Source organism: Anolis carolinensis, chromosome X, assembly GCF_035594765.1.
Source record: "Anolis carolinensis isolate JA03-04 chromosome X, rAnoCar3.1.pri, whole genome shotgun sequence".
NCBI lineage: Eukaryota > Metazoa > Chordata > Lepidosauria > Squamata > Dactyloidae > Anolis > Anolis carolinensis.
Genome location: NC_085847.1, coordinates 1,960,443 through 1,986,515, shown reverse-complemented (window position 1 = coordinate 1,986,515; position 26,073 = coordinate 1,960,443). Strand labels below are relative to the sequence as shown.

The window sequence follows — 26,073 nt, the reverse complement described above, 5'->3', positions numbered from 1 at the left end:
CTTTTTGCAGTTGGCAGATCGTAATTTTGTCAATGCCTATTGTTTCCAAATGCCGGCTGAGATCTTTCGGCACGGCACCCAGTGTGCCCATCACCACCGGGACCACCTGCACTGGTTTCTGCCAGAGTCTTTGCAGTTCAATCTTGAGGTCCTGAGAGCGGCTGAGTTTTTCCTGTTGTTTTTCGTCAATGCGACTGTCACCTGGGATGGCAACATCAATGATCCAAACCTTGTTCTTTTCCACAACTGTGATGTCTGGTGTGTTGTGTTCCAGAACTTTGTCAGTCTGGATTCGGAAGTCCCACAGTATCTTTGCTTGCTCATTTTCCAATACTTTTGCAGGTTTGTGATCCCACCAGTTCTTTGCTGCTGGGAGGTGGTACTTGAGGCATAAGTTCCAATGAATCCTTTGGGCCACATAGTTGTGCCTCTGTTTGTAGTCTGTCTGTGCAATTTTCTTACAGCAGCTGAGGATATGATCAATGGTTTCATCGGTTTCCTTGCACAGTCTGCATTTTGGGTCATCAGCTGATTTTTCGATCTTGGCCTTAATTGCCTTTGTCCTGATGTCTTGCTCCTGGGCTGCAAGGATCAGGCCTTCTGTCTCCTTTGTTCTTCAGGGTCCCATTCGTGAGCCAGAGCCAGGTCTTCTCCTTATCAGCTTTTCCTTCAATTTTGTCAAGGAACTTTCCATGCAATGTTTTGTTGTGCCAGTTGTCAGCTCTATAATAATAATAATAATAATAATAATAATTATTATTATTATTATTATTTATCACTGATGACTGAGCTTAGCAAAATAGACTATTTAACTGATGAGTCTCCACAATAATAATTATAATTGGTTTATGTTTTTAATGCTTAATATTTATATCTTATTCCTGGACGTTATTACGCTTTGTATGATTTTGGTCTGGTATTTTATCTGAAATATGCTTTGATTTGTATTGTATTATATTTATACACTGTGTATTTGCAATGTGGCACCAAAGTGGCCAAACTGTAAGCCACTTTGAGTCCGAACATAACAGACATAGTAAAAACACATCAAATAAAACCAATCAATAAAAGCATATCAATAACAAATCAATAAAACATGGATAGAATACAAACATGGAAACGCATAAAAATAACTGGGCCATAAAGTGCATATATTGAGGAATGAAGTCAAGAAAGCTACCTGAGAAAATTATCACAGATAAGGGACTAAGAATGAGATAAGCATGGGAACTATTCCAATTGAAGGAATAGAATAAAGTGCAACAGATAAATCAATAAATATTGCATTTTTAAATTGCCCGGTGCTTTTTTACGTTAAGATTTATGAATGTCGTGGTGGTAAGAAGTGATGCCTTTGTTTGCTTTGGTTTCGTTGTTAAGCTTCCAAAGGAAAAGTGGATAATTCACGCCCTGAGTTAACATGTCTGTCTCTTTCTTTCTTTCTTCCTGTGGTTTCAGCAACGGACGAGCTGTTCATTACAATGGTTCCAGTTTGCTGCAGTGGAAGAGTGTGCGGCTGGACGTCACCCTCTCTCCTGGTAGGTCTATATCAGTGATTCCCAAACTTATTTGGCCTGCCGCCCCCTTTCCAGAAAAAATATGACTCAGTGCCCCCTGGAAAGGGGGGCGTGGCTTAGAGGGGTGGGCATGGCTCCTGCTCAAGAGGGCGGGGCTGAGCCTCTCCCCAGTCCAAGAGGCAGGGCTGGGATGGGCGGAGTTACGAGCTTTGTGACAGGGCTGAGCATCTATCCTTGTCCTGCGGGGCCTGCCAGGACACACGGCGGGGCTAGAGGAGGGGGCGGGGCCTCTTCCCAAATGCCTGATGGGGCTGAACCTCTCTACCCCGCCCCCGTGTTCTAACAAGCGCCTCAGGGAAGGTATATAGAGGCTCAGCCCTGTCTCACCCTCTTGGGAAAATGCTCCTCCCCCACTCCTAGCCCCGCTCTTTAGTCCTAAAAGGCCTCTCAGGAGAAGTATAGAGGCTCAGCCCTGTCTCGGGCTCTTGGGAAGAGGCCCCGCCCCAACCCCTAGCCCCACCCTTTAGTCCTAAAAGGCCTCTCCGGAGAGGTATAGAGGCTCAGCCCTGTCTGGGGCTCTTGGAAGGAGGTCCCGCCTCATTCCCTAGCTCCGCCCTCTGTGTCCCAACAAGAGCCTCAGGAGAAGTATAGAGGCTCAGCCCTGTCTCAGGCAATTGGGAAGAGGCCATGCCCACTCATCTAGCTCCGCCCCCTGTATGTCCTAATAGGTGCCATCACTGCCCCCCTCGATTGCTGCAGCACCCACTTAGGGAATCACTGGTCTATATGGTCTGTGCGAAACCCACAGGCATCCTATTTTGCCAGCTATGTTTCGAGGGCCAGACCGAGACCTTGCCTTTCTCCCCACTTCTCTGTCCTTCTAGGTGATGTTGCTGGCATTGGTTGGGAGAGGTCCGAAGGCACCCCGCCTCCTCCGGGGCAGCCGGCCAAAGGCAGAGTCTATTTCACTTACTGTGGACAGCGCCTGGGTCCATATCTGGAAGATGTATCCGGCGGGATGTGGCCAGTCGTCCATATCCAGAAGAAGGCAGGTTCAGTCCCATCCCTTTGCCAGAGCAAAAAAGGATGCGAATTCCCGCTTTGACAATAACAGCAGCATCATGGAGGGCGTCATATTCAGAAGAGTGTTTAGCAGGCTAAATTGAGCACATCCCAAATATGACCTCCCGCTTCTGCTCTGTCTCTTTCCTCTCCCAGAACACCAAGGTCCGGGCCAATTTTGGTTCCCGGCAGTTTGCCTACGCGGAAGGCCAGGCGCACCGCAACGCCGCCGACCTCTGCATCGACCTTGCCGAAGAAATCAGTGCCAACTTCGAAGTGTTGCCTTTTGCCATGGCTTCCGACAGCGACAACGACGCCGGCACCAGCACAGCCTCCGACCCTGGGACGCACGGGCCACCTTGCCGGATTGCGGCCGTGGCCACTGCTCAGCAACGTAAGGCCTTTCCTGGTTAACATTCAAGCCCTTCCCTACCTGCACCCCAAAGTTAAAGACGGGCAAAAGTAACAGCACAATAAATTATTATTATTATTATTATTATTATTATTATTATTATTATTATTATTATTATTATTATGTAGTATTTATACCCTGCTTCAGCATGGCAGCGGTGGGTTGACCTAAATCTCGCTTCTTCCCATGTTCTCAAGGGATTGCAGAGCTGTATTTCTGTGTGAGGATGCCAGCAATTCTCTCACACACAATTCCATAGGTTTCTTACCGCCCTACCTTCCTGAAGCACTACAAGAAGTCTTCCCATGGTCACCTCTCTGTCCCTTCCATTGCAGAGTACGATAGCAACACCTCTTGCCATTATAAGATGGAACTCAGCTACGAAAACTTCATCACCTCGGGACCAGACCCTCACCCTCCTCCCATTGCGGATGACGAAAGCGACGACGACGACGACGATGACATTCCAAGGGTAAGTATATGCATGATGTGCAACTTCCAGATCAAGTACTTGTGTGTACAAAATGGAGAACTACACAGGCCTGGTAACATTCCGACATGAAGGTGTTTCTCTCCTTTTTGCAGGAAGACCACTATGCCTTGCTTGTGAAAGCCTGGGAGACCAAAGTCTTCCCTACCATTAGGAGACGCTTCCGTAATGAAGCCGAGAGGAAGTCTGGCTTGGATCAGATTAAAGGAGCCTTGCAGCTAGGTATGACGCCGGTCCAAAGGCTTCTTCCTTGGTGTCTGATCCTTACCTTGTTTATGGCTAAACTGAGAAACTCGTACTATCATATATACTCGAGTATAAGCTGACCCGAATATAAGCCGAGACACCTAATTTTACCACAAAAAAATTAGGAAAATTTACTAACTCGAGTATAAGCCAAGAGTGGGAAATGCAGTAGTTACTGATAAATTTCAAAATAAAAATAGATATCAATAAAATTACATTAATTAAGGAATCAGTAGCTGAAATGTTTTTGAATATTTACAGTATTTCAAAGAAAAACAGTAAACTAGTTCTAGAAGTGGAAAAGGAGGATCAACAAGGAGGACGTGAAATATATCTCCATTTCCTCCTTCCCTCCCTGGAAAAGAAAACACACTGTTAAGGGAGGGGAAGAAGAGAGAGAAATATATCATATATTGCAATTCAGGTATATATGGTAGTTGTCTTCCGGTCTCATTCTTGGCTGCTTTGGTTTCAGGCATGGTTGACATCGCCCGCCAAACAGTGGAATTCCTCTATGAGGAAAACGGAGGCATTCCCAGAGACCTGTATCTTCCCACAATTGAAGATATTAAAGATGAAGCCAATAAGTTCACCATTGATAAAGTCCGGAAAGGTACGTCTCTTGCTTTTTTGGGACACTGGGGTCGTGGTGAGGCTCGGGCCTCCGACCAACCCGTTTGCTTTTTTTTTTTTTTTTGGATAGAGTAATAATAATAATCATCATCATCATCATCTGAAAATACATCACACAGTCCTAGACACTTGGGAAGTGTTCGACTTATGATTTTGTGATACGAAATCCAGCATGTCTATCTTGTTTGCTGTGTCATACAATGTTGTTGCGTCAATAATAATAATAATAATAACTTTATTTTTATACCCCACCTCCATCTCCCCGAAGGGACTCGGGGCAGCTTAGAACAATATTAGTATTATATATTACTATATTGTACTATACCACTATACTGCAATATTATTAGTAATATTACATATAATACACAATATACGATTATTACATTGTATTATTATTAGTATTATATTGTGTTACATTGTAACATTATCAATATTATATGTACATACAATATATAAGCATAGAACAATATTTGTATTATATATTATTATATTGTACTATACCACTGTACTGCGATATTACTAGTAATATTACATGTAATATATAATACACAATTATTACATTGTATTATTATTAGTATTATATTGTACTATATTATAATATCAATATAATATGTACATACAATATATTATATTATTAGCATAGAACAATATTAGTATTATATATTACTATATTGTACTATATGACTATACTGCAATATTATTAGTAATATTACATGTAATATATAATACACAATTATTACATTGTATTATTATTAGTATTATATTCTATTACATTATCATATGTACATACAATATATTATATTATTAGCATAGAACGGAGACACAGGAATGAAAAACCCAACATATAAGGCCACCTTTCTCTTGGCTCCAGGTCTCACGGTTGTCACCCGCTGCCCAGATAGCAACAACGTGGTTGCCAACACAGTGGGCACCGCCCTGCCAAAGTTTGCAATCCGTGGGATGCTGAAGACCTTTGGACTCCATGGTGTCGTCCTGGACGTTGATTCGGCAAGTTGTCCCTGGGTTGGAGAGGGGGGAGAACTTGGCCTGCCGTCAGCCGTGAAGTCTCCAGAGTTAACCCACAACTGCTTTTTGGATTCCAGGTGAATGAGCTTGTCCAGGTGGAGACTTACCTCCGGAGCGAAGGGGTCTTGGTGCGATACTGGTACCCCATTGATATGCTGGAGCGACCTCCTGCTGGCTATAGGAGGACGGCGACCAATGGACTGGTTTCCCTGGACAATTCAAACATTCAGATTCACAGGCAAGATGAGACTCAACCGATAGGTCATGTTGGTTTATTGCTGGCTTTGCCCATCTCCTGCCCACTCCACCCCTCATCCTCCCCGCTAGCAGGGCCAGTGATGGGAATGACACTCCTGACACTTCTGGAAGATCTGGGCTTTATTTATTACTAGCTTGGGTCCCCGGCGGTGCCCAGGTTATTTGAAAAAGGCCTTGTTTGTTTTTGATGTTGGATAATATCAGTTTGATCACATGTTATGCTATTTTTTAGGAAAAAACTCGGTCTTTCCTGTTGTTTTTCATGAATGCTCCCATTAGAAAATGCATAAGGATATAGGTGAACTAGGTGTGCCAAGTTTGGTCCAGATCTGATGTTGACTGGGTTCAGTGTTTTCCGAATATGGGTGAACTATAACTCTCTGATGCTAAGATCAATCACCCAAAAAGTGTGCCAGTATTCACAGTTGGCCATGTTGGGTCTGTGTGCTAAGTTTGGTCCAGATCTGATGTTGACTGGGTTCAGTGTTTTCCGAATATGGGTGAACTATAACTCTCTGATGCTAAGATCAATCACCCAAAAAGTGTGCCAGTATTCACAGTTGGCCATGTTGGGTCTGTGTGCTAAGTTTGGTCCAGATCTGATGTTGACTGGGTTCAGTGTTTTCTGAATATGGGTGAACTATAACTCTCTGATGCTAAGATCAATCACCCAAAAAGTGTGCCAGTATTCACAGTTGTCCATGTTGGGTCTGTGTGCCAAGTTTGGTCCAGATCTGATGTTGACTGGGTTCAGTGTTTTCTGAATATGGGTGAACTATAACTCTCTGATGCTAAGATCATTCACCCAAAAAGTGTGCCAGTATTCACAGTTGGCCATGTTGGGTCTGTGTGCTAAGTTTGGTCCAGATCTGATGTTGACTGGGTTCAGTGTTTTCTGAATATGGGTGAACTATAACTCTCTGATGCTAAGATCAATCACCCAAAAAGTGTGCCAGTATTCACAGTTGTCCATGTTGGGTCTGTGTGCCAAGTTTGGTCCAGATCTGATGTTGACTGGGTTCAGTGTTTTCTGAATATGGGTGAACTATAACTCTCTGATGCTAAGATCAATCACCCAAAAAGTGTGCCAGTATTCACAGTTGTCCATGTTGGGTCTGTGTGCCAAGTTTGGTCCAGATCTGATGTTGACTGGGTTCAGTGTTTTCCGAATATGGGTGAACTATAACTCTCTGATGCTAAGATCAATCACCCAAAAAGTGTGCCAGTATTCACAGTTGGCCATGTTGGGTCTGTGTGCTAAGTTTGGTCCAGATCTGATGTTGACTGGGTTCAGTGTTTTCCGAATATGGGTGAACTATAACTCTCTGATGCTAAGATCAATCACCCAAAAAGTGTGCCAGTATTCACAGTTGGCCATGTTGGGTCTGTGTGCTAAGTTTGGTCCAGATCTGATGTTGACTGGGTTCAGTGTTTTCTGAATATGGGTGAACTATAACTCTCTGATGCTAAGATCAATCACCCAAAAAGTGTGCCAGTATTCACAGTTGTCCATGTTGGGTCTGTGTGCCAAGTTTGGTCCAGATCTGATGTTGACTGGGTTCAGTGTTTTCTGAATATGGGTGAACTATAACTCTCTGATGCTAAGATCATTCACCCAAAAAGTGTGCCAGTATTCACAGTTGGCCATGTTGGGTCTGTGTGCTAAGTTTGGTCCAGATCTGATGTTGACTGGGTTCAGTGTTTTCTGAATATGGGTGAACTATAACTCTCTGATGCTAAGATCAATCACCCAAAAAGTGTGCCAGTATTCACAGTTGTCCATGTTGGGTCTGTGTGCCAAGTTTGGTCCAGATCTGATGTTGACTGGGTTCAGTGTTTTCTGAATATGGGTGAACTATAACTCTCTGATGCTAAGATCAATCACCCAAAAAGTGTGCCAGTATTCACAGTTGTCCATGTTGGGTCTGTGTGCCAAGTTTGGTCCAGATCTGATGTTGACTGGGTTCAGTGTTTTCTGAATATGGGTGAACTATAACTCTCTGATGCTAAGATCAATCACCCAAAAAGTGTGCCAGTATTCACAGTTGGCCATGTTGGGTCTGTGTGCTAAGTTTGGTCCAGATCTGATGTTGACTGGGTTCAGTGTTTTCTGAATATGGGTGAACTATAACTCTCTGATGTTAAGGTCAATCACCCACAAAGCTTGCCAGTATTCGCAGTTGGCCATGTTGGGTCTGTGTGCCAAGTTTGGTCCAGATCTGATGTTGACTGGGTTCTGTGTTCTCTGAATATGGGTGAACTATAACTCTCTGATGTTAAGGTCAATCACCCACAAAGCTTGCCAGTATTTACAGTTGTCCATGTTGGGTCTGTGTGCCAAGTTTGGTCCAGATCTGATGTTGACTGGGTTCCGTGTTCTCTGAATACGGGTGAACTATAACTCTCTGATTCTAAGGTCGATCACCCACAAAGCCTGCCAGCATCCACAGTTAGCTAGGTTGGGTCTGTGTGCCAAGTTTGGCCCAGATCCATCACTTGCTGGGTTCAGTGTTCTCTGAATACGGATGAACTATAACTCTCTGATGCCAAGGTCAGTCACCCCAAGTTGGCAGTGTTGGGTCTGTGTGCCAAGTTTGGTCCAGATCTATCATGGGTGGGGTTCAGAGGTGAACTATAACTCCCAATGATATAGGCCAATCACCTCCAAAGTCCACCAGTATTCCCAGTTGGCCATGTTGAATATGTGTCCCAAATTTTGACCAGATCCATCATCAGATAGGTTCAGTGTTCTCTGAATTCGAGTAAACTATAACTCCTGGAATGTCAAGGTCAGTCACCCCCAAAATCCACCAGTATGCAAATGTGGCCATGTTGAGTCTGTGTGCCAATTTAGTTCCAGGTCCACCATTGGTGGAGTTCAGAGTGCTCTTAAATTGCAGGTGAACTATACATCCCAATCCCTACAACTCCTATAAATCATGGTGAACTCTCCCCAAACCTCTCTAGTATGTTCAGTCGCTGATCAATTCCTTTGTTTGCTATGTGATATAGGAAAGGGTTAGGGGAGAGGCAATGGGCGGAGTCATGCAAATGGAGAGAGAAAGGCACACTGGGACGTGCTCGCCGTAACCTGCAATGTCCAGGGAGGGAGTGACTTGGTGCCTTGAATGTGACGTTTCTTTCTCTTGCCTTTGACAGAGAGCTGCTGCGATGCGAAGCAGCCCTGGCTCGGCTCTACTGCCGCATGGCCCTCCTCAACATTTTTGCTCCCAGATCTCCGCACATGTTCACCCGCCTGTTTCACATCCCTGCCATCCGGGACATCACTCTGGAACATCTCCAGCTGCTCTCCAATCAGCTTCTAGCCCCGCCTCTTCCTGGTAAAAAAAAAAACACTTTTAGAAACAGGTCTCTTCTGAAACATAACTGCATCCATAGTGGGGGTGGTTTCAAGCATGACGGTTTGGATAGTCACTCTCTGGATACACCAACCATTGGGAGTTGGTTGTGCATTTAAGTAAATCAGATCTAATTTGCCAAATAGTCACTGTTGAATGTTTTTATGTTGAACGTTTTTATATTGTGGAATGATATTTTAAATTGTAAGTCGCTCGGAGCACTCTGGTGGAGAGCGACTAATTAAGAAATAAAGTGAAGTGAAGAGTTATAGTCCAGAAAGGTCACTTTTCTAAGCTTTTGTGTTTTGGATGGGATGAGTAAGTCACTGCTGGGCCTTCAGAATGAATGTGGGATTTGATGTGTTGTCAAAGGCTTTCCGGGCCGGAATCACTAGTTTGCTGTGAGTTTGTCACTTGTCTCAAGTTGTGTGATGGGGAAAACAGGAGTCATTCGGAACGGAGTGACGCCAATTGTGTTCTGCTTTTTCCCTCCCTGAAACGGCCAGATGGGACCATCAGCTCCAGCTCCATCCTCCTGGCCCAGTCCCTCCAGCACTGCATCCATTCCCAGAACTGCTCGGGCACCGACCTCTTTTACCAAGGCAACTCCCAGACCATCCAGGAGTGGCTGACGGTGGCCATTGCACGGACCTTACACCAGGGCGAGGAGAGCCTCCTGGAACTGACCAAACAGATCTGCTCCTTCCTGCAGGCAAGTTGGATGGCAAATTAAGCCCCCTTGGTTGTGAAGCCTCCTCCAAGCTATATGGTTTGCAAAGACATGCATATATCGAAACATATTTATCGATCTACTAGCTGTGCTCGGCCACACGTTGCTGTGGCGTAGTCTAGTGGTATGGAAAATAAAGTAATGAGAAGCAGCTAGGCTTTGAAGCTACAAGGCTATTCATTCCTGTTTATTTGTTTAGGTTTTTTGAGTGGAGGTCATACCTTGGATATGTTGGTGTATTGTGGCCAAATTTGGTGGCTTTTGCTCCAGTGGTTTTTTTGTTAACTCGGTCCTACAAACAGGACATATTACTGTATATACTCGAGTATAAGCCTAGTTTTTCAGCCCTTTTTTTAGAACTGAAAAAAACCCTCCTTGGCTTATAATCGAGTGAGGGTTTATGCTCAAGTATATTTGGTATATTTATTTTTTTCTGTATTATTATTGGTATTGTTACATTTATTATTTTACTCTATTAATTATTATTATTACATTTATTATTTTACTCTATACAGTAGAGTCTCGCTTATCCAACATAAACGGGCCGGCAGAATGTTGGATAAGCGAATATGTTGGATAATAAGGAGAGATTAAATAAAAGCCTATTAAACATGAAATTAGGTTATGATTTTACAAATTAAGCACCAAAACATCATGTTATACAACAAATTTGACAGAAAAAGTAGTTCAATAAACAGTAATGCTATGTAGTAATTACTGTATTTACGAATTTAGCACCAAAATATCATGATGTACTGAAAACATTGACTACAAAAATGCGTTGGATAATCCAGAACGTTGGATAAGTGAGTGTTGGATAAGTGAGACTCTACTGTAATTGTTGTTACTTTTACATTTATTTTACTCTATTTTTATTATGATTAATACATTTATTATTTTACTCTATTTATTACATTTATTATGTTACTCTATAATTGTTACTTTTACATTTATTTTACTCTATTTTTATTATTATTAATACATTTATTATTTTACTCTATTTATTACATTTATTATTTTACTGCATTTATTATTATTACATTTATTATTTCACTCTATGATTATTAAAAGGATACATAAGCACATTTACATTGAAGAAGATGAAAATAATGATTTAATCAGATTTGAACAGTGATATCTTACATTACAATTTGATGTAAAGATTCAAAAACATTTAAACTACTGAGGCCTCAATTAATGTAAATTTATTGGTATATCGGCTTATACTGGAGTCAATGTTTTCCCAGCTTTTGTGTGGTAAAATTAGGTACCTCGGCTTATATTTGGGTTGGCTTATACTTGTGTATATACGGTATATATATTTAGATAGGGCTTGCAAAGGCCAAGGAAACAAAAATGCACATATAAAGTTAATACATTTAGATACAAAAATGTCAGGGAATTGGGTGGGTTTGAAAGACAGCCATACAAACAAGACATGAAATATATCTCCCTTCCTTTTGACTGGAAAAGAAAACACACTGTTAAGGGAGGGGAAGAGGAGAGAGAAATATATCATATATTGCAAGCAAATAATAATAATAATAATAAAATAATAAAATCCGAAAATACATCACACAGTCCTAGACACTTGGGAAGTGTTCGACTTGTGATTTTGTGATATGAAATCCAGCATATCTATCTTGTTTGCTGTGTCATACAATAATAATAATAATAACAACAACAACAACAACAACAATAATAAAATCCGAAAATACATCACACAGTCCTAGACACTTGGGAAGTGTTCGACTTGTGATTTTGTCATATGAAATCCAGCATATCTATCTTGTTTGCTGTGTCATAATAAAATAATAATAATAATCAACTTTATTTTTGTATCCCACCCCATCTCCCTGAGGGGACTTGGGGTGGCTCACATGAGGACCAAGCCCAACGTACAATAAAATACAGCGGTATAAAATACACAATATAAAATACAACAATATAAAATGCATAATAATCACAAGAAATTAATATATCAACTCTGCAACACAGCTTCACAGAGTAAAAGCAATGGCCTCCAGGCCAAAAAGAGCTGAAAAATTTGGCTTATTTTCAAGTGTGTTCAGTCAGTGTCAACACCTTGAAGGCACAAAAGACATAGAGAAAGAGAAGGTTGGATCAAACCTCAATGTCTATGGAATGCCTCCGCAACCAACTCAGCTGCTTGCTGAATATTTGTCATACATTTCAGTGATTTTGTACTGGCAGTTCAAAGAGATGAAGGTGACAGTCTCCACGTTTAAATATCTGTTTTCAGAACGCTCCTGAACAGTTCCCATCGGAAGAGTTCCCCATTTCTGAGTCGAAAGTAAACATGGATGTCAACTTCCCTGGGGCAGCCTTTGTGATTGTGTCCTGCAAGGAGAGTCAGTCAGGATTCCGCAAAGAGTAAGTGACCGCGAGGGAACCGAGGGTGAGGAGCCGCCCAAGTGTCCCCTCTCGTTGCATCCACGTGTTGGGGAAGGATTGTATAATCTCCAACCACAGTTCTGACTCTTTTCCCAGCTCCTCCCTGTACAAGGCCCCTTGGGCCCGCATCCTTGTCTACGGCCTCGGCCACAAGGTCAAGAGGAACGGGCAGCTGAACCTGATTGAGGCCGTGTGCTACCCTCGGGATGCTTCTCCCACCAACACGGGCCTGACTCCGCCCCCCACCACCAATCAGTATCCATCGGTCATCATCTCCACCGATAAGGTCCACATCAAACTGGGTAAGATTCACTCCATGCTTGGAATGGAAAGCACTCCTCTTGAGTATCAAGGCTGGAGAGATCGGCCATATCCTGGTGGAGGGGGGTACTGATAATATTTACTCCATTGCCCCAAACAACGGGCCTTGAGTGTGTCTGTGGGTCTCGTCCCAGGAGTGTCCCCGCCTCCGGGTGCCATGCTGGTCCTGCACTCGCTCCCGCTGGAGTTCCCATTGGCCATGGCCTTTGCGGAGCAGCTGCTAGCCTGGAAGTTGGACGACGGGGACGGAAGGACCGACGAGGAGCTGGACACGATCCCTGCCGCCGTCCTTTTGCAAGTGGTGGAAATCCTAGGTGAGAGAAGGGCTCCTTCATGGCCCAGAACAATTCCGTTGGCTGGGCTCTATGTTTGGGCTCCGTATTTCCCTGGGTAGTGCACTGCTTCCCAAACTTATTTGGCCTGTGCCCCCTTTCCAGAAAAAATATGACTCAGCGCCTCCTAGAAAAGGGGGCGTGGCTTAGAGGGGTGGGCGTGGCTCCTGCTCAAGAGGGTGGGGCTGAGCCTCTCCCCTAGTCCAGGATATAGGGCGGAGTTACACCTATTTCTAATGGGCAGCCAGGACTGGGATGGGCGGAGTTACGAGCTTTGAAGCAGGGCTGAGCTTCTATCCCTGTCCCGCAGCGCCTGCCAGGACACAGGAGGCGGGGCTAGAGGAGGGGGTGGGGCCTCTATAACCCACCCCGTGTTCTAACAAGCGCCTCAGGGGAGGTATAGAGGCTCTTGGGAAGAGGCCTCACCCTGCCCCCAGCCCCGCCCTTTAGTCCTAAAAGGCCTCTCAGGAGAAATATAGAGGCTCAGCCCTGTCTCAGGCTCTTGGAAGGAGGCCCCGCCCCCTTCCCTAGCTCCGCCCTCTGACCCTACAAGCACTTCAGGAGAGGTATAGAATTCTCAGCCCTGTCTCGGGCTCTTGGGAAGAAGCCACGCCCACTCCTCTAGCTCCGCCCCCTGTGTGTCCTAACAGGCGCCTCAGGTGCTCAGCCCTGTCTCTTGTCTGTTGGAGGCAGGTGTGAATGTAGTAATGAATCACCTTGATTCGCATTTAATGGCCTTGCAGCTTCAAGGCCTGGTTGAGTCCTGCCTGGAGGAATCCTATCATTCATTTAGAGCTTTTTGGGAGAACATCGGCAAAAGATTGCTATATAAGAAGACTTCTAGCATTCCAGAAATTGTGACATTGTGAAATGCTTTGTGGAAATGGTGTACGGGAGTGTCAGGTCTGCAATGGAACGCAGAGTCTGGTCACGTTGGGCTCCTTTTCTCAAGCGAAGAGGAAGGAGTGCATTTTGGAGTCATGATACGTGTTGCAGGGAGTCAGGTTCTGCTGGTTGTTTGTGGAATCCAATGTAGTTACATAGAATCTGTATGTCTAATGTATGCCTAATGTCATTCTTTGTGAAAAGTTCTGATATACCCTCTTACACTGGAAATTGCAATAAAAGAACCTTGCCGCCCTGAGTCCCCTATGGGTGAGAAGGGCGGGATAGAAGTACTGTAATAAATACAAAATAAATAAAAAGTATTTGTGACACACACATATCCACATTTATCAAATCTATACATCATAGAGTGCTATGGGCTAGGACTGGGCTGTAGTCTGGCTACCAAGTGCTGAGTAGCTGCCTGTTTTGCCAGAAGTTCTGTCACTTGAGCAGAACATTTCAGCGGGAACTGATTCTCATCATCCCCTTCTACTTCTAGGGAATTTCCTGTGGACAACCAACATGGCAGCCTGTGTGAAAGAGCTGCTGTTCCACCTCTTGGCCGAACTGCTCCGCAAAATTCACAGCCTGGAGCAGAAGAAGAACCCCGCCGGTCTGTCCTCGTCCATTGCGCTGCAGCTGAACCCTTGCCTGGCCATGCTGATGGCGCTCCAGTCGGAATTGCACAAGCTGTACGACGAAGAGACCCAGAATTGGGTCTCGGGAAACGCCTGCAGCGGGTCCGGCGTCGGTGGCACCGACCAGGGCAGATTTTCCACTTATTTCCATGCCCTGATGGAGGTCTGCCTGGCCGTCGCGGAAGTGACGTTGCCGATCAACATGAGCATCACCGCCAACGTCATGTCCTCGACCAGCGGCCCCAACCTCAGTGATTCCTCCTCTTCCTCCTCCTCCTCTCCGGGACAGACCCCGCAAAGCCCGAGCCTCCTGTCGAAGAGGAAGAAGGTCAAGATGAAGCGGGAGAAGGCCTCGGCTTCGGGGAAGCGCACCTCGTCGTCCCGAGCAGCTGATACGGACACGGCCCTGCTGAGCATCGGTGGGAGCAAGCCTGAGGACATGCTGTGGTTCCACAGGGCCCTGACGTTGCTCATCATCCTGCGCCATTTGACCAAGAAGAACCCCCAGGGGCTGGGCGTGACCAACGACGCAGTGGCGGATGCCTGCCAGGCCTTGGTCGGGATGACAGCTCACAGCCGCTTGCTGGTGATTTCGGGCATCCCCACCCACCTGGAGGAAGGGGTGGTCCGGGGCGCCATCCGCAAGGCCTGCAACGCCCACGGCGGGGTCTTCAAGGAGGAGATTTACATCCCAGTGCAGGAGGAGGAGCCCAAGAAGAGCCGGGACAAGGCGGAGGGAGGGGAGAGCCGGACCGAGATGGACAAACCGGCGGTCTCCGGCAGCGTGGACAGCCTGGACATCAGCAGCTCCAGCAGCGTCACACCCGCCATGAGCGTCAGCGCCTCGGCCTCCACCAGCCAGGCCTCCATCTCCAGCTCACAAGGCATCTCCCGCACCACGAGTGACATCTCAGTGGACCAGGCCCTGCAGGGGGGCTTGGAGATGGCCATCCCGCCCGGGTTGCTGGAGAGCGCGCCACATGGGGTTTCCAGCCAGGAGAGCCTGGACCTCTCCATCGGCAGCAGCCTGGGCAGCTTTGGGGAGCAGCTGGACAACGTGGAGACCGCCTCCATGTCGGACGTGGGCTCCATGTACACCGTGACCTCGCTGGACAGCCAGCCAGCCCCCTCGCGACCCATCAAGGGCTTTGCGGTCGTGGAGGTAAGGCTTTCCTGGACCCTGGATCAGAGCACCAGATAGTTCGCACCAGTTAGTTAGTGTTTTCCACTGTCCTTTTTGAAAGGGTGATTCCCATATACGAACAATACTTGGGTTCTTGATGGTTCCAAATTGGGGTTTGGATGAGGCAAAGCAAGTTGACAGGGGGCTGGGAAAGTGGCCAGGTGAAAAATGCAAAGTCTCGGGAGCAAAAGATGAGGAATGACAGGGACTCTTGTTTTTGATAAAGATCCGGTCCCGGGCCAAGATTGAGAAGATCCGAGCCAGCCTCTTTAACAGCAGCGACCTGATTGGCCTTTCCAGCCTGGACGAACTCATGGAAATGTCCACCGAGGAAATTCTAACTGTCTCCACGGTGAACCAGAGCTTGTTTGACACCCAAGGGAGCCCTGCTCTGGAAGATTACTTCAATGACAAAACCTTGAAAGGTGGGTGGGTTCATTCACGTCAAGCAAGGAGTGTGCACACTGCTCCTCATAGGGCTTGTTCTCCAGACCCTTGATCCTTTGAGTCACCCTCCTCTGGACACAGTCCAGCTTGTCAACATCCCCTTTAAATTGCGGTACCCAGAATCGGACACATTGTGATTCCAGGTGTAGTCCGATCAAGGCAGAATAGAGGAGTAGCATGACTTCCCTGGATCCAAACACTAGATTCCTGTTGATACAGGCCAAAATCCCATTGGCTTTTTCAGCTGCTGCATCAATTGAAGTACCTAGCCTTGCCTTTGAAACAAAACAAACTCTCACACGGCTTTCTGGTGCCTCTTGCAGAGCAGCTAGCCTTAAATTACAGGAGTCAAGCACACACTCAGCTTTCTAGTGCAATCTAAGACAAGGCTTACCTGAAGCAAGGGAGAAGTTGCTCCTTCATATTCTGTGGGAACACAACTCAACCCAGACACAGTTTCAAACTAAGTAGATGTTTGGGAAATGTGAATTCTTTTGAGCTGCTATTTTTAGCAGTCCTGGTTCACCTTTTTGACTCGCTTCAGGTGACAAGCTGGTGCCGGGCGCTCGAGATGTCCTGACGGAAATCTTCAAGAGCTGCCTCCATTCGGAACAAATGCTGAGCCTGACACCAGCCAAGCCGACCAAAGTGGCCGAGATCTACCTGAGCAAAGAGCAGATCAATGCCCAGACCCCCGGGAACCTGCTGCACACGTTCTTCACCAACGTCCGCCCCCCAAAGAAAGTTCTGGAGGACCAGCTCACCCAGGTTGGCGTGGCAGGATTCCTCTGCTCTGGGCTTAAGCCTGATTCGAGCACCCCATTGCCTTGGGTGCCCATCCTCACACTCCTTTCCTTCTCTGCTTTCAAGATCCTGAGGAAGTACGGGGCTCCTAAGCCAAAGTTTGACAAGAGCAAATACAACAAGGGAGGCAAGGAGCAGCACCCGGTGAAGGTGGTTAGCACCAAGCGACCCGTCACCAAGCCTCCGGCCAAGGAGAAGGCCGTGTTCAACAGCGTCAGGTAGGAACATTTGCCTCCCAAGAGCATTGGAAATGCAGCAGTTACAGGTAAATTTCAAAATAAAAATAGATACCAATAAAATTTCATTAATCAAGGCATCAGTAGGTTAAATGTTTTTGAATATTTACCGTATTTCAAAGAAAAGCAATAAACTAGCTCTATAAGTGGAAAAGTTGGGGCAACAAAAACAATATGGTATCAACAATAACCTAATAATAATAATAATAATAATAATAATAATAATAATAATAATAATAATAATAAAAAACTTCATTTGGATCCCACCCTATCTCCCCATGGAGACTCAGGCCGGCTTCCAACAGTAACAGGCAAACATTCAATGCTTATATAAACAATGCAGAGCTAGATATAAATCTATAATTATATATACGAATTTCACATATGCATTTCCCCCTGAAACGTTTGCAAACCCTTCTGTGTGTGTGCGTGTGTGCATTTCCCCTACAACATTTGCAAGCCCTATATATATATATATCTAGACATGTCTATATATATTTGTGTGTTCATTCCCCCCCTGTAATATTTGCAAGCCCTATATATAGGTAGGTAAGAATATATTCATATCTATCCAGACATCTCTCTTTATATAGATATTTGCAGAGACTTGCAAACATATGAGGGTAAATTCATATATAAAAATAATGTATATGTATGGCTACAGATACACAGGTACATGGATCTATATGTATAAAGGATTTGCAAAGACCTGCAAACATATGGGGGGAAATTCATATATAAAATTAATGTATATAGATAGATACACATATAAAGGTACATAGAAATGGCAAAAGCTTGCAACGGGTTAATGCCTATATATCTGTAGGAGAGTTTAACAAATATTTCATAAGATTAATGAATATATATTTTTCTTCTTCCTGACTTTCAAGGGTGTCTCTCTTTTCAAAACATTCCCTTGATTAAGAGCGAGGGAAGCTTTGCAAAAGAAAACACACTGATAAGGGAGGAGAAGAGAGAGTATATACGGTACTCGAGTGTAAGCTGACCTGAATATAAAACTTCTTGACTCGAGTATAAGCTGAGGGTGGGAAATTCAGCAGCTACTGGTAAATATTTAAAAATAAAAATAGATACCAATAAAATATTAATTGAGGCATCAGTAGGTTAAATGTTTTCGAATATTTACATCATTGAAAACATATTGCACCAGCTGAAAGCCTTGGACTCTTCTACATTAGCAGGACGGCTCTGAGTGAGAAGAAGCCCACGGTGAAGCCCAAATCGCCCGAGAAGAGCAAGCCGGACGAAAAGGACCCAGACAAGTCTCCCACCAAGAAACAGGAGGGTAAGCATTGCCTTTTTCAAGCACTATTTGGGAGAGTAGCAAACTATAAGAGGACAGAGAGTCACATTTACATTGATACAGTCCCCGAATTTTTTCTAGTATGTTCAATTGCTGATCAATTCCTTTGTTTGCTGTGTGCCGTAAAAAAAGAATAAGAAAGGGTTGTGGGAGAGGCAGTGGGCGGGGTCATGCAAATTCCACACCAATGGAGAAAGAAACACTGGGATGTCTGTGGTGGAGGAAAAACAGAAAATCTAGAAGGAAATTGTCCCTGGGTGGTGGACAGGATGGTGTTTGTGGAGGACATTGGCAGGGCTCTTGGACATATTCACGGCACTCTCTGTAACTCTCTGTAACCTGCAATGTCATTGGATGGAGGGCCATTGGTGTCTCTTGAGTAGTTGGAGCTATTGTTATTTGTGGAAGTGGGAGCTTGTCTGTGGAAGTGGACAACCCAGCCACACACATACATATTTTCACTTTTATTATATTTCAGTGAATTGTTTCTTTTTGTCGCTTTTCAGTTCCTGAGGAGAAATATCTGACCCTGGACGGGTTTCATCGATTTGTCATTGATCGGGCAAAGCAGGACATCCGTAGCGTGTGGCGAGCCATTTTGTCCTGTGGCTACGACCTTCACTTTGAAAGGTAAGGAATTGCCTCAGAACAGGGCTAGCGAGGAAGCGAGCCATGCACAGCCTTTGGGGAAATATGATGCCTCTAGGGCAGGCGTGGGCAAACTTTGGCCTTCCGGATGTTTTGAACTCCACCATTCCTAACTGTTAGGAATTGTGGGAGTTGAAGTCCAAAACACCTGGAGGGCCGAAGTTTACCCATGCCTGGTCTAGGGTGCCCTGCTTCAGGTCCTGACCTCCTGTCTTCCATCAGGTGTGCCTGCATCGATGCTCGACATGCTCAGAAAGCCTCCCGCAAGTGGTCCTTGGAAATGGACGTGGCCCTGGTCCAGTACATCAACCGCCTCTGCCGCCACCTGGCCATCACGCCGGCCCGGCTGCACCCCCACGAAGTGTACTTGGACCCGGCCGACATGGCTGACCCACGCGTCTCCTGCCTCTTGAGTAAGGACTGAGCTTCAGGTGGCACGGTCCTCCTCCTCCTCCTCTTCTCCATTTGAGATTCCCTCTCCGTCCCACCTTCCGACTCCTCAGCTTCTGCCCTCTCTCTTCCATTGCAGACGTGCCTATCGAAAGCCTCCGCCTGCGTTTTGCTCTGCTCCAGTCCCTCAACACCACTCTGGAGACCTTCTTCCTGCCGCTCGTGGAGCTCCGTCAGACCGAGATGTACACCAACAGCATCGCAGCACTGCTACAAGAAGCCAAAGGTCAGGGCTGTGCATTGGCTCAGAATCATGGCCAGAATCATAGGGTTGCTATGAGTTTTCTGGGCTGTATGGCCCAGTTCTGGAAGCTTTCACTTCCTACCATTTCACCTGCATCTGTGGCAGGCGTCCTCAGAGGTTGTGAGGTCTGTTGGAAACTAGACAAGTGGGGTTTATTGGAAGCATTCACTCCTAATGTTCCACCTGCATCTGTGGTAGGCATCCTCGGAGATTGTGAGGTCTGTTGGAAACTAGGCAAGTGGGGCTTATTGGAAGCATTCACTCCTAACGTTTCACCTGCATCTGTGGCAGGCATCCTCGGAGGTTGTGAGGTCTGTTGGAAACTAGGCAAGTGGGGTTTATTGGAAGCATTCATTCCTAACATTTCACCTGCATCTGTGGCAGGCATCCTCAGAGGTTGTGAGGTCTGTTGGAAACTAGGCAAGTGGGGCTTATTGGAAGCATTCACTCCTAACGTTTCACCTGCATCTGTGGCAGGCATCCTCGGAGGTTGTGAGGTCTGTTGGAAACTAGGCAAGTGGGGTTTATTGGAAGCATTCATTCCTAACATTTCACCTGCATCTGTGGCAGGCATCCTCAGAGGTTGTGAGGTCTGTTGGAAACTAGGCAAGTGGGGTTTATATATCTGTGGATTGTCCAGGGTGGGAGAAAGAACTTTTCTCTGTTTGAGGCAGGTGTAAATGTTGCAGTTGGCCACCTTGATTAGTATTGAATAGCCTTTCAGTTTCAAGCTCTGGCTGTTTATTGTCGGGGGAATCCTTTGTTGGGAAGTGTTAGCTGAACTTGATTGTTTCCTGTCTGGAATTCCTCTGTTTTCTGAGTGAAAGGCAACCATAGGATCCACATTAAAAAACTAAAAAAAAACTTTAAAGAAGACTACAATCCACCTGAGGAAGACTCTTTTGAGTTGAAACCAGTTGTGGTTTTGGAGTCTACTATCCATAATAAAGAAACAAGAACAATTATTATATATAAGAAGAGGACTCAATTTGTGTATGTGGAACATTTAAAGAACTAAAGAACATTTATTGTTCACGAGAAGAGGAGTAAATTCATCCTTCAAGAGAAAAATATTGTTTTTACTGTGAATGTAACAGTCCTTTGTTTGATTGTTTAGTAATGCCTTTTGTACCTATATTCATATTGATGTATTGAACTAAATTTGGGTTCAATGACATCTAAAACAATTTCTGTATTACCGTAATAGTGGATACTTGTCTTTGTAGTAACCAGAGAAGTCAGCCATGGTTAATGTTGCCGCCGCAAAGCTATATCGATATACTAGCTGTGCCCGGCCACGCGTTGCTGTGGCAAAGTGGTGGTGGTATTGGTTAAAATTTGTTGTGTAATTTTTATTTGACGTTATTTGTATTTTTTTATTAATTTTATTGTAAGTTATCTTTTTATTTATTATATTTTATTATTTTCTTGTATTATTTTTAGTTATTTTCTGTTATTATAGTATTTTATTGTATTAATTTTTTAGTGTTTTTATTATTTTTTATCGAGTTGCTGGGAGACCAAGTTGGAGGAGCTTAGCCTTCTAACTGGCAGCAATTGGATAAAAGCAATTATTCCTCTCTTTCTAATTAGGACTTAATTTTTCTTTTCTTTTTGTTGTATCAACCTAGAGCCATGGATGATGGGTTTTGTTGTCAAATTTCGAGGTTGGGGGGCCTGTAGTTTTGTTGTTTTGTGGGTCGCCGTGATGCCATCACTCTTTTATATATATAGATTTTAGTCCTTTTGATTATTATTTTTTCGATGTCAACCTAATAGACACAATCCTGGCTCTTCATCCTGTCTCTTTAGGATTGATTTTTTACGACACAAAAGTGACGGTCATGAACCGGGTGCTGAACGCCACCGTGCAAAGGACGGCCGACCATGCCGCCCCGGAGATCACTCTGGACCCCCTTGAAATCGTGGGAGGTACGGTGGCCCCGGCTTTGTTCCTTCTGGTTCCCAACCGGGTGCGGAGGCGAGAGATCCCCGCGCTTTCCTTCCCCGAAAGTGACCTTGTTTTCCTTGCTGGCGAACAGGAGAGATCCGGTCTCCGGAGAACTCCTACTTCTGCCAGGCGGCCCGGCAGTTGGCCTGCGTCCCTTCCTCGCAGCTGTGTGTGAAGCTGGCCAGCGGCGGCGATCCCACCTATGCCTTCAACATCCGCTTTACGGGCGAGGAGGTCCATGGCACAAGTAAGGCCGCCCAACAAGTGTCACGAATACTTTTTCTTGCAATTTTCAGTGTGGGAGGGTATATCAGAAGTTTTACAGGACAACATTGAGACATACAGATTCTATGTAACTACTAGAGGTGTACAAAGAACTCGTAAAAAATCGGAAGAACAAAGAACTCGTAAAAAATTGGAAGAATTCGGAAGTTTTGTATGTCGAAAATCTTTTCGAAGCGTTACCATGGTCCACTCCAAAAACGTAAGAATCGAAGCTGACCCCCAAAAAAATTTTGTTGGTGAAACTGACTCCCGGTCAGTTTCATTCAGTGCAAGGCAAGAAAGCAATCTGTAATCTAGTAAAAGAAAGCATAAGAAAAGCTAAAGCTACGAGCAGAGAGGCGGGTGAACAGCACAGGTGTCTGTCACACTTTTTGGATTGTAATAAGGTCCTCTTATATAGAAATATTTTGCTAATGTTATCCCAAAGTGGTAAATGAATGATAGACGTCTTCCATCCTGAAACAGCCGGGCTCCATCTCAGTTCCCAGACAGATGTTGACTCTTCTTAATCGATGGTGGCAAATGCAAGCAGCCTTGTGTTGACTTCCTTCTTAACATAAGGAAACCTGACCCATACATCATTCCTCACCCTTGTTCCCAATGTGTTTTCCAGGCGGTTCCTTCCGGCACTTCCTGTGGCAGGTCTGCAAGGAGCTTCAGAGTTCGCTGCTCTCCCTCCTCTTGCTCTGTCCCAGCTCAGCGGTGAATAAGAACAAGGTATGTTTTCTTTGTCGGAACTGGGAACTCCTTTGCCACAAATCCCAGCAACTACATCTCCCACATGTCAAGATCTATTTCCCCCAAATTCCATCCATGTCCACATTTGGGTATATTGAGTATTGGTGCCAAGTTTGGTCCAGATCCATCATTATTTGAGTCCACGGTGCTCTCTGGCTGTAGGTGAACTACAACTCCCAAACGTATGGTCAATGCCCGTCAAGCCCTTCCAGTATTTTCTGTTGGTCATGAGAGTTCGTTGGGTCCCTGCATTGCTTGGTTGGGAGGCTGTGAGGTACAGATTTCACACGTCCTGGGAGAGATTCCGTTTTCCTAACGCCCCTCTTCCTCAGGGCAAGTATATCCTGACCCCCAGCCCCATCAGTTATGGGGAGGAGCAGCTGCTGCACTTCTTTGGGCAGTTGCTGGGCATCGCCATCCGGGCGGACGTCCCGCTGCCCCTGGACCTCCTGCCTTCCTTTTGGAAGACCTTGGTCGGAGAAGCCCTGGACCCAGACCTCGACCTTCAGGAGGCGGATGTCCTGACTTACAACTATGTCAAGAAATTTGAAAACGTAAGTCCACCTGCCCTCTTGCCGTTTTGCTTGTGGGACCCACAGGTTGCAGGTTGACAAATGAGAAGCATGACCTTGTTAGAAGTCAACCCTTTGAACAAGTGATATTCATAAGCATTCATGTAATGGCACACAGGGAACTCAGCGGTTAGTCTAAACAGCCATATCTTTGGACTGCCAAGGACAAAGACATCCCACTCTAAAAATATATTTGTTGAGCAGAGGATGGTTGTTTCTCTGAAGTTGAAATTGCAGTTGCCCAAAAGATATACACTCCCTTGAAACCTCTTAGTTTAAAATATGCACTTGGAGATCAAAAACAAAGTATTCTTTGGAAAATAACATCTTGTTTACTCACAAACATCTTGTATTCATTCACCATACAGGCACATTTAAGTACAGTTATAGAAAGGATGTAGTTCTCTCTCTGTGTTGAGTACAAAGGGTATAATTTTTAATCAATGGTCCATTGTCTTTAGGTATAGTTGTACTCACTGAATTCCATAAGTCAATCAATCAGCAATTTATTACCGTCTATGACCAGCATATATGAAAATGGGCACAGGTGCCTGAAAAGGGGAATCGCAGTTCCCATAAAAGTCAAATAGAAGGACATGTTAAAAACATGTTATAATAAAAACAGATTAAAAGCAGACTAGTAGCACGGTCGGCTAATAGTAAATATCGATCCACGAAGAGGCTCTGGAGGGGGGATAGTGGGAGCATTTGCAGCATTTCAGTTTTAACAAATTGCTCTGGCTACAAGCCCTGCGGGGTCAGAACCTGGCAACACTATAGGTTATCGCAGAACAGGAGTCCAAGAGCAGCAGGGAGGTGTAATATCTTTCAGTGCGGCCTGGATGTTTTAAAAGCCAAGGAGTGATGAAATCGATTCTAATATCTCTATAGAACATACACTGGAGGAGCACGTGCTTGATTGTTTCGATATGGCCAGACTCACAAGGGCATAGTCTCTCCTGAGCAGGGGTCTTCCGGTACCTCCCCTCCAGTACTGCCGATGGGAAGAGTCCAGAAGTCATACTTCTCTACTGAAGTCCGAAACAGCAACATGCATCCACCTCCACTGAGGTCTGATGCAAACATACATCCACCTCCACTGAGGTGTTAAGCAGACACTGAATATAAAATGGAGTCCTGTGTCTGAACATGCTCAGTACAATTACATGTCTATAACCCCTCCATCACCACAAACTAGCAAATGAACATTCACGTAAAATATAGATTAGCAAATATATACATTAACAAATAAATAGTGAAAGGCTTGGGAGATTGCGGTTACCTGGGAAGGGCTCACCAAGGCCAAGCTGGTGGGACTCATGGCATTCTGGTGTTTCCCTAGCTCAACGATGAGGCGGAGCTGGAGGCCCTGTGTGCGGAAATCGCTTCCCAGCACCTGGCCATGGAGAGCCCCGACTGCCCCAATAAGCCCAGCTGCAAGTTCACCTACCTGACCATGACCGGCGAAGAGGTGGAGCTCTGCGCCCGGGGCAGGCACATCCCGGTTGTGTAAGTAGTCGCGTCAGGGCTTTGGGCATTTCACACAAATGGGTGAAAAAATGCTCAGCCACACGCATTGACCATTGATACATTTGGGGTGGCATTATGGAAACGCCGGTGGTGGACCTTGATACCACACTGAAGCAACGTCGGATCTCCCTTCAGGTGGGAGAACAAGGACGTCTATGCCAGCGCCATCCGGAACCTGAGGCTGCGGGAGCTGCAGACGCCGGAGTGCGCGATGGCTGTGCGGGCCGGTCTGGGCTCCATCATCCCTCTGCAGCTCCTGACCATGCTGACTCCCTTGGAGATGGAGCTGCGGACTTGTGGGCTCCCTTTCATCAACCTGGAGTTTCTCAAGGTAATCCTGGCACTTTCCACGCGGTGCCACTTGGGGTCTCACCCGCCTTGTTCTCCCAAACGGTGAGCGCCTTGTCTGATGCCCTGGAAGCACCCTGTTCCCCATACAATAGAAAATGATCCCCTGCAAAACGTATTATGACTCCAAAACAGCTTTTTCCCAAGAGCCCGAGACAGGGCTGAGAATCTATACCTCTCCTGAGGCTCTTGTTGGGGCACAGAGAGCGGAGCTAGGAAAGGGGGCGGGGCCTCTTTCTAACAGCCTGAGACAGGGCTGAGCCTCTATACCTCTCCTGAGAGGCCTTTTAGGACTAAAGGGCGGGGCTAGGGGTGGGGGCAGGGCCTCTTCCCAAGAGCGCGAGACAGGGCTGAGCCTCTGTATACCTCCCCTGAGGTGCTTGTTAGAACACGGGGTGGGGTATAGAGGTTCAGCCCTGTCAGGCTCTTGGGAAGAAGCCCCACCCCGTGTCCTGGCAGGTGCCGGAGGACAGGGATAGAAGCTCAGCTCTGCCTCAGAGCTTGTAACTCCACCCATCCCAGTCCTGGCCGCCCATCTGTGGCCCTGCCCACCTCCCCCTCCCAGCCCTGCATCTTGGACTAGGGAAGAGGCTCAGCCCCGCCCTTCTAAGCCACACCCCCTTTCCAGGGGGCGCTGAGTCTTATTTTTTCTGGAAAGGGGCCGGCAGGCCAAATAAGTTTGAGAACCATTGATCTACTTGGACACCTTCTGCGTTGTTTTTGTCTCCTGCCACGCACAGGCCCATACCATGTACCAAGTGGGGCTGATGGAGACGGACCAGCACATTGAGTTCTTCTGGGGGGCCTTGGAGATGTTCACCCAGGAGGAGCTCTGCAAGTTCATCAAGTTTGCCTGCAACCAGGAGCGCATCCCCTTCACCTGCCCCTGCAAGGACGGGGGGCCCGACACCGCCCACGTCCCGCCATACCCTATGAAGATCGCGCCCCCGGACGGCACCGCAGGTAGAGTGGGAGGGGAGGATTGG

At 45.9% G+C, this 26,073-nt stretch overlaps 1 protein-coding gene across 5 annotated transcripts in view; it reads left to right on the top strand.

The window, feature by feature from the left end:
• Positions 1-26,073, top strand: part of hectd4 (HECT domain E3 ubiquitin protein ligase 4) — a 113,805-nt gene that overhangs the window by 85,050 nt on the left and 2,682 nt on the right. For 4 of the 5 annotated variants that reach the window (XM_062958643.1, XM_062958641.1, XM_062958642.1 and 1 more), the window contains exons 48-75: positions 1,459-1,538; positions 2,402-2,565; positions 2,736-2,973; positions 3,327-3,463; positions 3,577-3,703; positions 4,203-4,340; positions 5,232-5,368; positions 5,464-5,624; positions 8,804-8,985; positions 9,510-9,715; positions 11,997-12,127; positions 12,245-12,450; positions 12,604-12,783; positions 14,189-15,489; positions 15,737-15,935; positions 16,502-16,725; positions 16,828-16,979; positions 18,197-18,303; positions 18,828-18,951; positions 19,192-19,382; positions 19,499-19,645; positions 21,476-21,595; positions 21,706-21,861; positions 22,513-22,616; positions 22,970-23,191; positions 24,552-24,718; positions 24,875-25,070; positions 25,828-26,050. In XM_062958643.1, the coding sequence (XP_062814713.1) occupies positions 1,459-1,538; positions 2,402-2,565; positions 2,736-2,973; positions 3,327-3,463; positions 3,577-3,703; positions 4,203-4,340; positions 5,232-5,368; positions 5,464-5,624; positions 8,804-8,985; positions 9,510-9,715; positions 11,997-12,127; positions 12,245-12,450; positions 12,604-12,783; positions 14,189-15,489; positions 15,737-15,935; positions 16,502-16,725; positions 16,828-16,979; positions 18,197-18,303; positions 18,828-18,951; positions 19,192-19,382; positions 19,499-19,645; positions 21,476-21,595; positions 21,706-21,861; positions 22,513-22,616; positions 22,970-23,191; positions 24,552-24,718; positions 24,875-25,070; positions 25,828-26,050 (5,720 nt within the window). The remainder of the gene's footprint in view (positions 1-1,458; positions 1,539-2,401; positions 2,566-2,735; positions 2,974-3,326; positions 3,464-3,576; positions 3,704-4,202; positions 4,341-5,231; positions 5,369-5,463; positions 5,625-8,803; positions 8,986-9,509; positions 9,716-11,996; positions 12,128-12,244; positions 12,451-12,603; positions 12,784-14,188; positions 15,490-15,736; positions 15,936-16,501; positions 16,726-16,827; positions 16,980-18,196; positions 18,304-18,827; positions 18,952-19,191; positions 19,383-19,498; positions 19,646-21,475; positions 21,596-21,705; positions 21,862-22,512; positions 22,617-22,969; positions 23,192-24,551; positions 24,719-24,874; positions 25,071-25,827; positions 26,051-26,073) is intronic. The other variant, XM_062958640.1, reaches the window with a different exon arrangement.